Raw genomic sequence first — 19,263 nt, 5'->3', positions numbered from 1 at the left:
TTAATACAAGAGAGTTGCTTATGTTGCCTTTAACCTGAATTTATGTGCTTTTACCGTGGAGCTTTTTCATATCTATTGCATTCTAAAAATCTAAATAAACTGTAGCATGGGATTTAGTTTATGAAACATTTTGCAGTATTCTCAAAGGAGGCAGTTTTTTTGGTCAGTGAAGGTCTTTCCTTTTAAATCAGTGTTGGCTATTTCATGCCTTTTGATCTAATTCCTAAATGGAGTGTATGCATTGCAGGATATGAACAAAGGAACTACAAGCAGAAGTAGGTCAGTTGTCTCTTTTGAGATTGCTCTACCATTCAATAAAATCATGGCTGATCTGTTTGTTTTGAACTCCACATTCTTGCCTATCTGCAAAAACTATTGCCAAGTGAGAATTTATCTACCTCCACCTTAAAGACTCTGCCTGTACTGCCTTCTAAGGAGATGAATTTTGAAGTTACACTACCTACTGAGAAAATGTTTCTTCCAATCTGTGTTCTAGAAGGAAGACTTTTCAATTTAAACAGTGCCCTCTAGATCTCAGAACTCCTTCATGTTGAAATATTCTTACCATTTCCACCTTTGTCGGGGCATTTCAGGATCTTGTATGTTTCAATCAAGTAATCCTTCACTCCTCTGAACAGTATTGGAAACAGCCCAGACTACCCACGAATCATCAGGACAACCTGCTCATTCCAGCTATCAATCTAGCAAATCTTATTTGAACTGCCTTCAAAACATAACCTTCCCTAAGTAAAGAGATCAAAGCTGTTCACAGTACTGCAGATAATGTATTAAATCCAGATTCATCTACCAGCCACTGCTTGAAAATTCCATGGCACTTTTTATACAGCAAGAGTATTCCTTGAAGCCCTAGCCATCATTCTTTCTTAAACAGTCCTGCCAGAAAATCACTCAACTGCCCATTTCTGTCCTCTGGTTTTTTTGTGGGATCCAAATTCTTAACTACAAATGTCACTGTCCTTCAGAGTCAAGCCTTAACACCGAAAACAATGCCTTTTTTTAAGAACCTGCAGAAAGTGTTAATGTTACAAGTGTTATGGACCAATGAGAATGCGTGAGTAGGTGTAAAAGGCACTAGAATTGAGTTTGAAAGGAACACTATTTGAATAAGATGTTAATAGACTGTCTGCTTCAGATGTTGGGGGAAATAATTGAGTTAGTCATTTAGGTTAATTCTTCTGTATTTGTGAGAAAAGGCTAATTGAATTCCATTTGTCTAGAATTTTTCAGGTTTTTTTTTCTTGCAACTGTAGAGTCCACTGAGATTAATCTGCAACACTGACTGAATAGTTTGCAGCACAGTTGTTAAAATGGCAAGTACAAAGCTAAATGCTGGACTCAAATGACACATCTAAAGGCAATCATTAGCTAGCTTCTAATACACGCACCTTTTTGGGATTTTTTTTTCCTAAATCCTTCATGGTCTTGTCCCTCCCTATCTCCAGCCCCCTGCCACACCCCCAAGTTATTTGTCTTCATCCAGTTGTAGCCAATTAAGCATCCTCAATTTTAATCACCTCAGCATTTATGGTCTTTAGCTACTTAGGTTGTCTTATCTCTAGAATTTTCTATCTATGCCTTTTTGTCTGGTTTCCTCTTTTAAGATATTCCTTAAAACCTACCTCTTGGACAAGCTTTTGGTCATCTGACCCACCATATCCTCACATGGCTTTTGTTTCTATTAAGCATTTTAGGATGTTTGACTACATTCAGTGTTTTACTATGTTGAAGTATAAATGAGAGCCGTTGTATAGAATTTCTGTAATGCTGATATATCACCTTACTGCTGGGTTCTTTTTTCTACTGTTGATCAATTTTAATGGGCACTCAATCTTTATCACTCTAAATTTGTAACAGAATTTTTAGTTTCTAAAATAATTTTCCATATGAATTTATCTTGCATTACATGTATCAGAATCAGTGTCATGATTAGTTACACTTAGTACTGTAGCTAAATCCATTAACAGTTTGATATATCTTTAAGGGAATTTGTGTTTTCCAATAAATGGGTATCAGCCCACAAGTTTCAAGATATTTCTTTACTATTTTATTCTTCTGGTTTTTATTTTGCTTGTTCCAGTATTTTTAAATCTAATATCTGTTTTGACATTCTTCAAAATGACTCCACACACTTTTTAGCATATGTGGAATACTGAAGCATGAGATCACTCATTGTTAGTATAATATAGGAATAGATGCAAGTCTTATTCAATACTTTCACCCACTTCTAATGGCATAGAAGGCCTGTATACCTAGGGATAAATGTTAGACAATGGTTCACCATGGAAAAAGCTCTCCTAGTTATGTTGAGCTGCCTTAAATAATGATTTGGAGATGCCAGTGTTGGACTGGGGTGTACAAAGTTAAAAATCACACAACACCAGGTTATAGTCCAACAGGTTTAATTGGAAGCACACTAGCTTTCGGAGTGACGCTCTTTCATCAGGTGATTGTGATGAAGGAGCATCGCTCCGAAAGCTAGTGTGCTTCCAATTAAACCTTTTGGATTATAACCTGGTGTTGTGTGATTTTTAACTTTGCCTTAAATAATGACAATGATTGCTGCAAGTTGGCCCCTTTTATTTGGCTAAAAACTGCTTTTGTGGTTATCTCATAGCTTGATTTTTTGTAATGTATAAAATCATGTTTCCATTGGCTGTTGAAGTAAATATTGAGAAAGGAGGTGAGAGCAGACTAATTTTAGCCTGATATCTGGAAGTAGTTTTGCACTCGATGTCACTTTTACTTTTGACAGCAGGGAAAAGCTTTAAAGAGGGAAAATTATTTTGACTGGTTGAAAGTAGAGGTCAAAAGCTATTGAAGTAATATTTTGTACTTTGATCCTTTGTGAAAAGAGGCAAAGAGGAACTGAGAAATCATGTGAAAGAAGAAGATAAGTCAGGGTTACGAGAAAAAAAACTCATTTAGAATGCTGTTTCAAGAAAGGGTAAATTACTGAGAAATATTTAAGTGGAGAAGCTAAACAGACTCACCAGCACTGAACTTTTAATTTTATAAGTGAGAAGTCTCATTCTTTCAAAACGTTAATATTCGAGATGTGCTTGCTTTTTGCTTTGGCTGTCTCTTTTATCTTTTTGTTTTCCCTAACTCCACCTGTGATTCCCAATCTTTATCTCTATTTTTTTGATCATGATTTGAATCTTATATGTACTGTCTACTTTATACCTTCTGGTTTAGATTCTGCATGACTCAGTAAGGATTCTGTCATTGATTATTTGATGAGTCATGCTGATACTTATCCCACTCTTATGCTGGATATGAGCAGTTTTCTGCTCAGAAACCTGCAAAGACCTTGTGTGTCAGCAAGGTGGCCAACAGGTGCCATTTGATTTACCACTGACCAGAAAATCCCATCCAATGTACATGATTGACTGGACTTTCACCCTTTTGTACTGATTTTCCCATCTACTCACCCACTAAAATAAATGTAAGGAACAAGTAAATTGTTTTGCTTGAGATATTTTGGTGGATTTCTGTTCTGGGAACAACACATTGGTAACTAGAATCTAACTGTGAGCAACATGAAGTCCAAAACAACAACTGCTTTTCTTGAACTACTGATGCTACAATCTGTCGATCTTGATGGTTGAATAGATTAGCTGATCTGGACTCTGAATTCTTTTTAGCTGAAGTTTTACAAAGTTGTAAAGGATTTGCTAAGAAACAGTATTGGTATTTTTTTCTGCATAATGATGTCAATATGGGGGGGATGTGCAATTGCATTGTCCAATTAAAGGAGAGTGCAAAAGTTAGGAATATATCAACAGGAGTAAGCCATTCAGCCCAACATTCAATACCATCATGACTGCAGAACACGTCAATACTTTTTACCTGCTCCATGCTTAAAAATCCTGTTTGCCACTGGGAATCAGAAATGTAACACTCTGTACCTTAAACTCAAAGAATGAACTTCCACAATATAGAGAAGTCCAAAATTTCATAATCACGAGTAAAAGAATTTCTCCTCATCACGGACCTAAATGACATCCACCTTATTTTTAAATTATGGCCCCAGTTCTAGACACCAGACAATGAAAGATCTTACCTGCATCTACCCTGTCTACCCCTTTAAATTTTTTTTTAGTTTCAGTGAGATTACCTCTTATACTTCAAAACTTTAGAAAATATGGGCTCAGTTTGCCAAATCTCTCTCCGTAGGGCAGTTTGGGCTGAAAAATTATAAGCAACAATTGTGCCACATGACAGGCAATAACCATCTTCAATAAGAGGCTAGCTAGCCACTGCCCTTTGATGGTAAATGTCATTGAATTCCCACTATCAACATCCTGTAGTTTACCATTGAGCAGAAACTGAACTGGAATAGCCAGTCGGGTCAAAAGCAGGTCAGAGGCTAGGAATACTACAGTAAGTAACTCACGTCCTGATTCCCCAATCCTATCCTCCATCTACAAGGAACATGTCGGGAGTGATGGAATGCTCCCCACTTGCCTGGATGAATGCAGCTCCAACAACATTCAAGAAGTTTGACCCCATCCAGAACAAAGCAGCACACTTGATTGACATCACAACCATCAATTTCCACTCTCACTACTGACACTGAGCACACACTGCTGATACTATCTACAGGATATGCTGCAGAAATGTGCCAAAGACAACATCTTCTAAACCCATGACCATCTAGAAGGACAAGGGCAAAAAATAAACCACCTTCAAGCCACTGACCATCCTGACTTCAAAATGTATTGTCATTCCATCAGTGTCATTGGGTCGCAATCTGGAACTCCCTCCCTAACTGCATTGTGGGTCTACCTGATTGAAGAAGAAGGCATCTTCCCACCATCTCAAGGGCGAAAGTGAAGACTGCAGATGCTGGAGATTAGAGTCGAGAGTGTGGTTCTGGAAAAGCACAGCATGTCAGGCCGCATCCGAGGAGCAGGAGAATCAACGTTTGGGCAAAAGATGAAGGGATTTTGCCCAAAACGTTGATTTTTTTTCCTTCTCCTTGGATGGTGCCTGACCTGCTGTGCTTTACCAGCACCACACACTCGACCACCTCAAGGGTACCTAGGGATGGGCAATAAAATACTGGCTCAGTCAGTGCCCACATCCCACAAATCAATAAATCAAAAGTTCTCCTGGGGACAAGTCTAATGAGCATTTTGTTGTGCTGTGTGCATTCAGAATGTCCATAACTTTGTCTTTTGACATCCCCATCCTGCTTTTGAAATGCACTTAATGCTTGACTTCATTTCTCCTATCTTGTAGCCTCCCAAACATCTTTTCGATTTCCTGTTCCCATGTTTACATTCTTATAATTAATTTGCAGAATAACATTGCCATAGTTAAGAGTTAACTCAGTGCTCCAATAGACAAAAGTGAGGACAGCAGATGCTGGAGATCAGAGTCGAGTGTGTGGTACTAGAAAAGCACAGCAGGTCAGGCAGCATCCGAGGAACAAGGGAATTGACATTTCGGGCAAAAGCCTGATTCCTGATGAAGGGCTTCTGTCTGAAATGTCGATCATCCTGCTTCTCGGATGTTGCCTAACCTGCTGTGCTTTTCCAGTACCACACACTCAATGCTCCAATAGTTCATTGCATGCACACAAGATGCTTTGGATTAGTAATGACATTTTGAATTTCCCCTCTTTTATGTTTTCTGGTTGTAATTTTTTGCAGGAAAGTAAAGTTGATGATTCACTTGTCTAACACTTTGTGCAGTGCAATTAGTCAGTACCTGTACAAGCAGTATATACATAGACCATTCATCAATATAAACCGTAAAAGGGAGGCTTTATACATTACCCAGTGTCTCCAACCTTTCTCCACACATCCACTTTGGATACCTGATAATCAGTCACCTAATAGTGGCTACGATACCTATATTCCTACACTTTTGGGAAGCATACTTATGCCAAATAGTTTTAGTGGAGCTTGGACTCACTAGGACTGTAACTATACGTTTTGTTTGGCTGTAGGAACCAAGAAATGATCCCTATGCTTTTTCTTCTATGTATGTTTTGAGGAGGATTAATTCCTACTGATTCTGGAATAATCTGAGAGACTTGCAACTTTATGCTAAAAGCATTAAATCCGTTTATATAAATGGTTTGGATGAGAATATTGGAAACATGGTTAGTAGATTTGTGGATGACATCAAAATTGGTGATTATAGTGGACAGTGAAGAAGATCAAGTGCACCAGTGGGCGAGGAATGACAAATAGACATTAATTTAGATAAATGTGAGGTATTGCATTTTGGTAAGACGATCCAGGGCAGGACCTCCAAGGTAAATGGTAGGGCCCTGGGGAATGTTGTCAAACAGGGAAATCTAGGGGGTGCAGGTACATAGTTCTTGAAAGTGGCATCACAGCAGACGGGATGGTGAAGAAGGCATTTGACACATTTGGTTTCATCGGCCAGAGCATTGAGTACAGGAATTGGGATATCATCTTGTGTCTGTACAAGACATTGATATGGCACTTTTGGAGTACTGCATACAATTCTATTCACCCTGCTATAGGAAGATGTTATTCAATTAGAAAGGGTACATAAAAGGTTTACAAGGATGTTATTGGAGGGTTTGAGTTATAATGAGATGCTGGACAAGCTGGGAGTTTAGGAGGCTGTGGGGTTTATAAAATCTTGAGGGGCATTGATTAAGTGAACAGCCAAGGTTCCTTTGTGTTGAGGAAATCCAAAACTAGGGTCACAGGTTTAAGGTGAGAGGGGAAAGATTTAAAAAGGACCCTAGAGATAACTTTTTCACGTAAAGTGTTGTGCGTATATGGAACGAGTTGCCAGAAGAAGTGGTAGAGGTGAGTAGAATTAGAACATTTAAAAGACATTTGAACAGGTACTTAGATAGGAAAGGTTTAGATGGATATGAACCTTTTACGGGTCAGTTTAGGAAACCTGGTTGGCATGGACTGAAGGGTCTGTTTCCCTGCTGTCTAACTCTGACTCTGACTCGCAAGTAGTCTCCACCTCACCTCGTGTCTGGATCTGTTGTAGCCTCATTAAGAAATTGATTGCTGTGATTGATCAACAGCTCCATCATGTTTGTCATTTGACAATCAGGGTGTTAGAAGGTGAAGTAGATGGCCATTCATTTTTGTTAGTCTACAATTCCTATGTTTTTCCTTGTCAGGCTGTTTCTCCAATTTTTTTTTAGTTGCTAAACTGTAGTTGTATATTTATCTATCTTCCAGTAACATTTCAGAATACTTATGCTAAGGTGAAAATGTGATGCATGAATTTGGTTTAGCTTTCTTTTCTTAAAATCTGGTTGACCCAATCTTCATTTATGTCCTGATTTTTAAAACACATATAGGATACTGCAATAAGCAAACCCCGAGAAGTATTCCGTCTATCGCCAGAGATTAAATCTTGTGATACCTTAGTCTGCGCTTCTATGCATTTTACATCACCTTCGTGGGTATCCTTGTCAGATGGAACAGGAAAGCTTTATCTCATCAGAACGGGCAAACGTGGAGCAAATAACATTGAGAAATGGGAGGTAAGTTAATGTTAAGCAGGTGAGCTATGAATATTTATGCACTTTTATTACTTTGCATTATGGTTTGGTTTTTGTTTTTGGAGGGAACATAGTAATCATTTGCAGCTGTTGAATGGGAGAGCAAGTGCAAGAAAAAAGGCATTAACACCTCTGTAGGATTTGTCACACTTTTTTTTTATTACACCTATGCCCTGAATTTGATCAGGCAAAATACTCAAAAAGGGAATACCTTGAAATAGAATTTCAGTAGAGATTTCCCAAATCTCCCTTTGCAGTTAGTATACAAGATCAGATCTGGTTGTGCCGTCTCTGAGGTATTTTGTTGATTTTATTGTGACTGAATACAATAGACAATAGACAATAGATGCAGGAGTAGGCCATTCTGCCCTTCGAGCCTGCACCGCCATTCAATATGATCATGGCTGATCATTCCTAATCAGTATCCTGTTCCAGCCTTATCTCCATACCCCTTGACTCCACTATCTTTAAGAGCTCTATCCAATTCTTTCTTAAAAGAATCCAGAGACTGGGCCTCCACTGCCCTCTGGGGCAGAGCATTCCACACAGCCACCACTCTCTGGGTGAAGTAGTTTCTCCTCATCTCTGTCCTAAATGGTCTACCCCGTATTTTTAAGTTGTGTCCTCTGGTTCGGCACTCCCCCATCAACGGAAATATGTTCCCTCCTGTTATTGCTGATACCATCTTCTATATCATTTACATATATTGTAAAAAACTGCGGTCCCAGCACGGATCCCTGCGGTACCCCACTGGTCACTGCCTGCCATTTCGAAATGGAGCCGTTAATCACTACCCTTTGTTTCCTATTAGCCAACCAATTCTCTATCCAATCTAGTACTTTGCCCCCAATCCCGTGCGCCCTAATTTTACTCACTAACCTCTTGTGTGGGACTTTATCAAAAGCTTTCTGAAAGTCCAGGTACACTACATCCACTGGATCTCCCTCGTCCATCTTCCGAGTTACATCCTCAAAAAATTCAAGAAGATTAGTCAAGCATGATTTCCCCTTCATAAATCCATGCTGACTCTGTCCTATCCTGTTACTATTTTCCAGATGTGCCGTAATTTCATCCTTTATAATAGACTCCAGCATCTTTCCCACCACTGAGGTCAGACTAACTGGTCTATAATTTCCTGCTTTCTCCCGCCCACCCTTCTTAAAAAGTGGCACAACATTAGCCGCCCTCCAATCCTCAGGAACCGACCCCGATTCTATTGAACTCTGGAAAATAATCACCAGCGCATCCACGATTTCCCGAGCCACCTCCTTCAGTACCCTGGGATGCAGGCCATCAGGTCCCGGAGACTTATCAACCTTCAGACCTAACAGTCTCTCCAACACCAAATCCTGGCAAATATAAATTCCCTTAAGTTCAGGTCCTTCAGCCACTGTTACCTCAGGGAGATTGCTTGTGTCTTCCCCAGTGAACACAGATCTGAAGTACCCATTTAATTCCTCTGCCATTTCTTCGTTCCCAGTAATATATTCCCCTGCTTCTGTCTTTAAGGGCCCAATTTTGTCCTAACCATTTTTTTGCCTTGGACATACCTAAAAAAGCTTTTACTATCCTCCTTTATATTCTTGGCCAGTTTACCTTCGTACCTCATTTTTTCTCTGCGTATTTCCTTCTTACTAATCCTCTGTTGTTCTTTAAAAGCTTCCCAGTCCTCCGTTTTCCCGCTTATCTTCGCTAAGTTATACTTTTTCTCTTTTAACCTTATATGTTTCTTTACTTCCCTTGTCAGCCACGGCCGCCCATGTCTCCTCCTGGGATCTTTCTTCCTTTTAGGAATGAACTGATCCTGCATCTTCTGCATTATACACAGAAATATCCGCCGTTGTTCCTCCACGGTCTTCCCTGTTAAGGTATTGAACCATTGAACTTTGGCCAGTTGATCCCTCATAGCTCCATATTTCCCTTTATTCAACTGAAATATTGTCACTTCTGATTGTACCCACTCCCTCTCAAATTGCAGATTGAAGCTTATTGTATTATGGTCACTCATTCCCAATGGCTCCTTCACTTCGAGGTCACTGACCAATTCTGGTTCGTTACACAATACCAGATCCAGAATCGCCTTATCCCTGGTCGGCTCCAGCACCAGCTGCTCTAAAAATCCATCTCTGAGGCACTCCACAAAGTTTCTTTCTTGAGGCCCGATACCATCCTGATTCTCCCAGTCTACCTGCATGTTAAAATCCCCCATAACAACTGTAGTAACATCTTTGCGACAAGCCAATTTCAGCTCCTGATTCAACTTACCTCCAACATCCAGACTACTGTTTGGGGCCCTGTAGATGACTCCCATGACGGTCTTTTTACCCTTAGTGTTTCGAAGCTCTATCCACACTGACTCTACAATCCCTGACTCTAGGTCCGCCCGCGCAAGGGACTGAATATCCTCCCTTACCAACAAGGCCACCCCACCCCCTCTGCCCGTCAGTCTATCCTTACGATAACACGTGTAGCCTTGAATATTCATTTCCCAGGCCCTGTCCCCATGAAGCCACGTCTCAGTTATCCCCACAATATCGTATCTGCCAATTTCCAAAAGAGCCTCAAGCTCATCCACCTTGTGTCTAATGCTTCGTGTATTCATATATAGAATTTTTAATTTGTTACTGCTCTCACCCTTCCCCTCAACCTTTATTTCACTCAACTTTACAGCATGATGCCTTTTCCAGTTTTCTGCCTCCTTGATACAGTTGTCTTTCTTGACTTCTCTTGTTCTAACTACCCCTTCAATTTCCTTTTTAAGCATCCAGCTTGTCCCCTCCCCCCCGCTACTTAGTTTAAATGTAGCGGTGTTGCAGCAGAAAACCTGCCTGCCAGAATGCCGATCCCTGTTCTATTAAGGTGCAAGCCGTCTCTCTTGTAGAATTTATGGTTACCATAAAATATACTCCAGTGATCCAAGAACTTGAAACCTTGCTTCCTGCACCAGTTCCCCAACCACACGTTCAAGTCCATTATCTCCCGGTTTCTGGCCGCACTAGCCCGAGGAACTGGAAGCAAACTGGAGATAACCACCTTGGACGTCCTGCTTTTTAGCCTTCTTCCTAGTTCTGCGAAGTCTCGCTGTAGTATGTTCCTCCTCTTCTTCCTGACATCATTTGTGCCGACGTGTACCACCACCTCGGGCTCTTCACCCTCGTCCTTGAGGATGTCCTGCACTCTGTCCGCGATGTCTTTCACTCTAGCACCAGGAAAGCAACACACCATCCTTAAATCCCGTCTGCTGCCACAAAAACCCCGGTCAGTTCCTCTCACGATGGAGTCCCCTATTACCACGGCTCTATGCGATGTCCGACTCTTCCGCTCTGCTTCTGCGGCAACTTTTGATTGACAAACATGGCCGCCTTGCGAACAGGTAGTGTCATCAGACTCTACTGTTTCCAAAAGCTTCAACTTGTTCCTGACAGGTACTTCTCCTGGCGTCTCTTGCACTTGTCTCCTCTCTGCCTTCCTCATCGTCTGCACTCTTCTGCTCTCTTCTGGCATGATTGGTGTAATAACATCACTGAAGGTCTTGTCCAGAAAGATCTCGTTCTCTCGGATGAGCCTAAGGTCTTCGAGTTCTTTCGTCAGTGCTGCAATATGCTCGGTCAATTGCTGAATGTGCGCACACTTTCCACACATATACGAGACAGACACACCAGAGTCGTTGACTTGCCACATCAAACACGTAGCGCACTGAACCAGCTGAGCAGTCATGTCTTCACCCTCTTCAACTGTGGCGTAATCTCTTTACTCAACCTCCTTATCAAGATTCCTGAGCTGAAGCCTCACTCTTCGATCTAAACTTCCTTAGACCCTCTTCCTATGGCAACTCTGTGGACTCTTAATTTAGGTTAGAGGAGGAGGGAGGGAGGGATATGCTGACGGTGGGATTATATAATCACAATTTACTGGTCACAAACAGAACTCCTTTTAAAGTGAAAAGTATTTTCAAATGGCTTGTCACTGAATAATGTGAACTGTTTCTATTGAGACTTGTGGCTGGTATTACAACCACCTCAGCTGATTGTCACATATTACCGATTTCCCTATCTACAATATAAATTCCCTCAGTGCCTCACCCATTGCTAAATCCTCTCTCTGCAGTGATGGGGAGGAAAGATCAGTTTCTATAATCCATTTGTGTTTTCGCTTGCAATCAAGCTGTTGAATGTTAAAAGATTTCTAATCACATGGAATTTATTTTACCCAATAGTTGAAAGATAAATCTTTGCCAGAATATCACTAAAAAGATTCCAGTGCCTTAAAAGGTCTAGTGTCTCCGTCTGAATTAGTCTTTGTGTCAAAGCAACAACTTTGTATAAAGGAAATTTTCTATCCTGTCATGAATATTTAAGAAGTCATTTGACCAAGTTGGTCCATGCTGGTATAAGTACTACACACAAGTCTCCTCTATTACTCATCACCTCAGCTAATGAACATATTTACAAACCTTTCTCTCAAGGTAAACTTGCAGGTTGAGTCAGTAGTTAGGAAGGCAGATGCAATGATGGCATTTATTTTGAGGACTTGAATATAAAAGCAGCAATGTACGTCTGAGGCTCTATAAGGCTTTGGTTAGACCACATTTGGAGTATTGTGCCCAGTTTTGGGACCCATATCTCAGGATGTACTGGCCCTGGAGCATTTTCTGAGAAGGTTCACGAGAATGGTTCCAGGACCGAAAAGCTGTGTTCCTCATATGTTCTCTGGGTTTATTCTCCATAAAATTCAGAAAGATAAGAGGGTATATAATTGAAACATGTAGAATACTGAATGGCCTGGACAGAGTAGATGTTGAAAAGATATTTCCATTGGTAGGAGAGACAGCCCTAGAGTAAAGGGAAGACCTTTTAGAACGGAGATAAGGAGAAACTTCTTCAGCCAGAGAGTGGTGAATCTACGGAATTCATTGCTACAGAAGGCTGGGGCGGCCAAGTCATTCAGTATGTTTAAGACTCAGGTTCTTGAGTATCAAGGGTTACAGTAAGAAAGCAGAAGAATGGGGTTGTGAAACTTGTCAACCATGATTGAATAGTGGAGCAGATTTGATGGGCTGAATGGCCTAATTTATACTCCTATGTCTTATGGTCTTTCCTCCTTCCATTTAACATATCCTTAAATCACATGAAACTTTTTACTATGGGTGACAAGTTCTACATTCTAACCTCTTTTTGGGTAAAGACGTTGCAGGTGACTTCCCTAATGGATTTGTTATTGACTGGTACCTTTTATTTAAGACCCATAGTGTTTAACTGCCTCGCAAGTGGAAACAATTTCTCTCCATTTAACCTGTCAAACCACTTCATAATTTTATAATCTTGTATCAGATCATCCTTCAGCCTTCTATATTCTAGGGAGAAAGGGCTCTAACTTGTTTTTAGTATTTTGTTGATACTTATAACCTCCCAATTGTATTATCATTTAAGTAAGTCTTTTTTTGTATCTTCCCCAGTACTTCTTTATTCCTTTTCTAACACAGTGACCAGAACTCTGCACAGTATTCAGAAAGGGCACAATCTTTCCTTATTTAACTTGTGACAACCCTCCGTAACTTAGAATTTTGCACTAGTTTTTTTGCACATTTTACAATTTTGCTGACCTTTATCTGATCCTTTTTATTAAAAACTGTATGGTTCAGTTGGTGCTTTGTTCTGATTTTAAAATAAAATTCTGGCCTTGAGCACTTAAGTTGCTTTCACATAAAAGCTCAAACTGTTACTTGTCTACAGACCTGCCAGAGCACTACATAGAATCTATAATTCAGAAACAGGCTAATTGGCTTATCCTGTCTGTTGGGTTTATTTGTGTTGTTTCACAACGTTAAGGCCAGGAGCTAAGTTTGATATTCTGATCTTGAGGGTTATGTTACACAGAGCCTGTGCCACGCCCTCCACATGTTGATTCCATATTTATAAAAGTGTTCTTTTTGTACTGATATTTGCAAAGTACAGTACCCAAAGATTTTTCAGAGGAAAACTACAACTTTGGGAACTCTGTCAGAGTATTTTAGTCCTTCCAGATTCTGCTTGCAAGGAAAGAAAATTTTGATGTTTCTGCACATAATGTTTCTGACCTCTTTGTGATATTAATTTGTGACTGAAATCTCAAATCATTGCAAAAACTTCGAGATCCTTATAGTTTCCACCTTAATGCGACTGTTAAGGTCGCAGTGAAGAAGTCTGAAAGCTGTCATGGAATAACCCAGTTTTAAAGTAGGGTTTTTGAAACTTGGAGATTCATCTTGTAATGTTTAGAATGTCTAAATCCAACCTTTTGTACTTTTGACCACTCTCCTCTTCCAGATAATGTACCAGCAAGAACTTGGAGAGCCCTTTGTGATAGTCCATAGCCATTCTTACCTTAAAGATAGCACCCACTCAATAGATGTTGTTTTACTCAGGACAGAGAAGGATGAGTCAAGCATCAGAGGAAGTGGGTTCCATTCGGCTGTAGATTGGCTGACCATCACTAATGCAAATAATGGTAAGTTATCATCTGTTTCTTTACTGAAAATGATTGTTTTAAATTTGTATTCAGTAATATCAGCACAGTGAGGCAAAACTAGAATGTTATGAGCCCATTACTTCAAACCCTTTTGCACAGATGTTAAACAAAACAGTTCGATACAATTTCTATTAAAACCTCCAAAGATTAAAAATGACTTAACTAATGGTGTATATATTATTTATCTTTGTCTTCATCCATAATTTTAGGGGTTAAAAGTTATGCTCATTATTGTTGGGCTCATTATTCATGAAGTTAATAGATATCTGCTTCCAGGTTAGCAGTCTGGTATTTGTGTGTAGATTGTTAAGCTTCAAGAACCAAATCATGAGTGGTTTACAGCAACCACCTAAATCTTGTGATTAGATCAGTATCTTGGAAAGACTCCAGGGTGCTTGTCCTTTTTTTTAAAACATAGAGGTTTTATGAGTCGGATTGATTTTGTTGTCAAATGTTTATTTGCCATCATCTGTTGATACAGATGTTAAATACCAGCAGGCTAGATGACATTCAAGCTGAAGCATCAACAATTGTGTGAGGTCGAGCAACAATTTGCAGCTGGTATTGTCAGAAATTATGCAGTCAGTATGTCATCTACTTTAATTCAAATTGATTTTCACGCATCAAAAAATTCAAGTTTGCCTGTAGTTCACACTTAAAAATTTGAATGCAGCAGTTCACCAAACCTTCAGTGGAATTAATGGAATGTTTGTTAGGAAGGTTGCTCAGTGGTTAGCACTACCTCACAGCACATGGGATTCGGGTTCAATTGTGACCTTAAAGTTTTATAAAATCATGAGGGGCATGGATAGGGTAAATAGACAAGGTCCTTTCCCTGGCATGGGGGTGTCTGGAACTAGAGGACATAAGTTTAGGGTGAGAGGGGAAAGATATAAAAGAGACCTGAGGGGTAACTTTTTCCACATAGAGGGTGGTGTGTGTGTGTGTGTGTGTGTGTGGGGTGCCAGAAGAAGTGGTGGAGGCTAGTACAATTGCAACATTTAAAAGGCATCTGGATGAGTATATGAACAGGAAGGGTTTGGAGGGATATGGGCCAGGTGCTGGTAGGTGGGACTAGATTGGGTTGGGAAATCTGGTTGGTGTGGACGAGTTGAACCGAAGGGTCTATTTCCGTGCTGTACATCTCGATGACTCCGGCTGCATTAGTATGCAAACTTCACAAAGACATTCTCCCCGTGTCTGTGTGGGTTTCCTGCATGTGCTCCGGTTTCCTTCCACAGTCCAAAGATATACAGGTTGGGTAGTTTTGCCGTGGGAAATGCAGGTTTGAAGGGATAGGGAAGGGAAATGGTCTGAGTGGGTTGCTCGATGGGCCAAATACCCTGCTTCCACATTGTAGGGATTCTGCGGTTGTAAGGAGTTTACATTTCTGTGGCATTTTTTTGTTCTTAAAGTTCCACTTCAAATGCTTGATTATGCACTTAGCTTTGGTAACTAGTTCTGGTATGTTTCAATATTGCTGAGGCTCCAATGCAATTAGTTGGAGAGGACTGTCCAACCTAGCTCCTGATATTGATCAAGAAGTTGAGTGAATGCTGAATTTTAAGGATTCAATTTGTGAGTTTACAATTAGTCAATTTTTAAACATCCGTTGAGGGGGTTTAGGTTTTAGACAATAGACAATAGATGCAGGAGTAGGCCATTCAGCCCTTCGAGCCTGCACCGCCATTCAATATGATCATGGCTGATCATTCCCAATCAGTATCCTGTTCCAGTCTTATCTCCATAACCCTTGACTCCACTATCTTTAAGAGCTCTATCCAATTCTTTCTTAAATGAATCCAGAGACTGGGCCTCCACTGCCCTCTGGGGCAGAGCATTCCACACAGCCACCACTCTCTGGGTGAAGTAGTTTCTCCTCATCTCTGTCCTAAATGGTCTACCCCGTATTTTTAAGTTGTGTCCTCTGGTTCGGCACTCCCCCATCAGCGGAAATATGTTTCCTCCTGCCAAAGTGTCCAATCCTTTCATAATCCTATACGTTTCAATCAGATCCCCTCTCAGTCTTCTAAACTCAAGGGTATACAAGCCCAGTCGCTTCAGTCTTTCCGTGTATGGCAATCCTGCCATTCCAGGAATTGACCTCGTGAACCTACGCTGCACTCCCTCAATAGCCAGAATGCCTTTCCTCAAATTTGGAGACCAGAACTGTACACAGTACTCCAGGTGTGGTCTCACCAGGGCCCTGTACAGCTGCAGAAGCACCTCTTTGCTTCTATACTCAATTCCTCTTGTTATGTAGGCCAGCATGCTATTAGCCTTCTTCACGACCTGCTGTACCTGCATGCTTGCCTTCATTGACTGGTGGACAAGAACACCCAGATCTCTCTGAACAGCCCCTTTACCTAATTTGATACCATTTGAGGTAGTAATCTGCCTTCCTGTTCTTGCCACCAAAGTGGATAACCAGACATTTATCCACATTAAACTGCATCTGCCATGCATCTGCCCACTCACTTAACTTGTCCAGGTCACCCTGTAATCTCCTAACATCCTCATCACATTTCACCCTACCACTCAGCTTTGTATCATCAGCAAATTTGCTAATGTTATTGCTGATACCATCTTCTATATCATTTACATATATTGTAAAAAACTGCGGTCCCAGCACGGATCCCTGCGGTACCCCACTGGTCACTGCCTGCCATTCCGAAATGGAGCCGTTAATCACTACCCTTTGTTTCCTATTAGCCAACCAATTCTCTATCCAATCTAGTACTTTGCCCCCAATACCGTGCACCCTAATGTTACTCACTAACCTCTTGTGTGAGACTTTATCAAAAGCTTTCTGAAAGTCCAGGTACACTACATCCACTGGATCTCCCTCGTCCATCTTCCGAGTTACATCCTCAAAAAATTCAAGAAGATTAGTCGAGCATGATTTCCCCTTCATAAATCCATGCTGACTCTGTCCTATCCTGTTACTATTATCCAGATGTGCCGTAATTTCATCCTTTATAATAGACTCCAGCATCTTTCCCACCACTGAGGTCAGACTAACTGGTCTATAATTTCCTGCTTTCTCCCGCCCACCCTTCTTAAAAAGTGGCACAACATTAGCCGCCCTCCAATCCTCAGGAACTGACCCCAATTCTATTGAACTCTGGAAAATAATCACCAGCGCATCCACGATTTCCTGAGCCACCTCCTTCAGTACCCTGGGATGCAGGCCATCAGGTCCCGGAGACTTATCAACCTTCAGACCTAACAGTCTCTCCAACACCAAATCCTGGCAAATATAAATTCCCTTAAGTTCAGGTCCTTCAGCCACTGTTACCTCAGGGAGATTGCTTGTGTCTTCCCCAGTGAACACAGATCTGAAGTACCCATTTAATTCCTCTGCCATTTCTTTGTTCCCAATAATATATTCCCCTGTTTCTGTCTTCAAGGGCCCAATTTTTGTCCTAACCATTTTTTTGCCTTGGACATACCTAAAAAAGCTTTTACTATCTTTCTTTATATTCTTGGCCAGTTTACCTTCGTACCTCATTTTTTCTCTGCGTATTTCCTTCTTACTAATCCTCTGTTGTTCTTTAAAAGCTTCCCAGTCCTCAGTTTTCCCACTTATCTTCGCTAAGTTATACTTTTTCTCTTTTAACGTTATATGTTTCTTTACTTCCCTCGTCAGCCACGGCCGCCCATGTCTCCTCCTGGGATCTTTCTTCCTTTTAGGAATGAACTGATCCTGCAACTTCTGCATTATACACAGAAACATCCACCATTGTTCCTCCACGGTCTTCCCTGTTAAGGTATTGCACCATTGAACTTTGGCCAGTTGCTCCCTCATAGCTCCATATTTTCCTTTATTCAACTGAAATATTGTCACTTCCGATTGTACCCACTCCCTCTCAAATTGCAGATTGAAGCTTATTGTATTATGGCTGGGCCAGGCCATATTACCCTACAATAGGTGGATCTTGGAAGAGTGGAGTTCCAGTACCCTGACCCAGCAGAAGCCATAACTTGGCTTGGAAGGGAACTTGCAGTTGGTGGTGTTCCCATGTATCTGCTGCCCTTGTCCTTGTAGATGTTAGTAGTCATAGGTTTGGAACATACTGTCTAAGGAGCACTGGTAAATTTAAATTAAGATGTGAAATAAGCAAAGGATGAACAGCATATTGAATAATTTTATTTTAAATTAACAGACCATTCAAATTTAACAACTTGTTCAATGTTTCAGTTTTGTGATGCACTGTTAGTAGAATAATGGCTGATTCATAACAAATGCAGACTACTGGTTTCAATTTTTGTTTATATCAGGAATGTACATCACTTCATCTTTGGGGAAAAGGGAATAGGGAACACAGAACAGGCCAGATGCAAGAAAATCAGAGTTTTCCGGGTTGTAGGGTTGGAAAATGTTAGAGAGAGAGGGGGAAGGCCATACAGGAATTTAAGCATAGGATGAATATTTTAAAACCAATACTTTGCTGAGCTAGGAATCAATGATGGCCAGTGAACAAGCAGTTCTGAGGAGGTGAAACTTGATGCAAGTTGGTTCAAGAATACCAGAGTTCAATATGAGCTTAAGTTCATAGCAGGTGAAGGATGAGAAGCCAGCCAGCGAACATTGAAATAGTCAGGTCCTGAGGTAATTAAAATGTTTGAGGTTTTCAGCAGCAGGTTGGTACATGTAGGTGTAATGTTTGGCAGTGCGATGTGGTGGACTTGTGTATAAATTTTGCATTAGGAGAGTAGGGAAAATATACTAGGGACAAGTAAAGAAGTTGCCAAACTTTACAATCCTTTGTGAGTGCTGCTGCTCCTTTTGCTGTATTGCAGTATCATTGTTTGGCTATATGCTTTGTGTTCTATCTCCTCTGAAATAACTATATTGAGCTCTGAATGCTTCAACAAAGTCTTGCTGTCAAATGTATTAAATCTAGATGACAGATGCTTCTGTGCTTTAATTGAGTAGCCTTTGAAAGGAAGGACATATTGAGTGATGATTGCTCCTTTGAAATGGTCAGGAGCATTTTGAGCACAATGCCCCAAATGCTGGGCTCGTAAGTGGTCTAAATGGTGTAATTGCTAAGTTCAAGTTCTTTTTTGTAGAAGGGACTTTGGACTTAACACGTGAACTCCTTTGTTTTTCTTTCCACAGATGGTGGCAGAACTGTTGCATTTCTCCAGCAATTTCTGTTTTTATTTCAGTTATCCAGCATCCTTAATATTTTGCTTTTGTGGGAAGTTCCTTG

The 19,263-nt window shown here is 40.6% G+C and overlaps 1 protein-coding gene across 2 annotated transcripts in view; it reads left to right on the top strand.

Annotated features, from left to right (window-relative positions):
- nudcd1 (NudC domain containing 1) overlaps positions 1–19,263 on the top strand; it is a 129,873-nt gene that overhangs the window by 32,317 nt on the left and 78,293 nt on the right. For both annotated transcript variants that reach the window (XM_072570995.1, XM_072570996.1), the window contains 2 exons: positions 7,334–7,519; positions 13,843–14,023. In XM_072570995.1, the coding sequence (XP_072427096.1) occupies positions 7,334–7,519; positions 13,843–14,023 (367 nt within the window). The remainder of the gene's footprint in view (positions 1–7,333; positions 7,520–13,842; positions 14,024–19,263) is intronic.

This window comes from Chiloscyllium punctatum, chromosome 5, assembly GCF_047496795.1.
Source record: "Chiloscyllium punctatum isolate Juve2018m chromosome 5, sChiPun1.3, whole genome shotgun sequence".
Lineage (NCBI taxonomy): Eukaryota > Metazoa > Chordata > Chondrichthyes > Orectolobiformes > Hemiscylliidae > Chiloscyllium > Chiloscyllium punctatum.
Note: the sequence above shows the minus strand (reverse complement) of the source record. Positions and strands in the feature narration are given on the sequence as shown.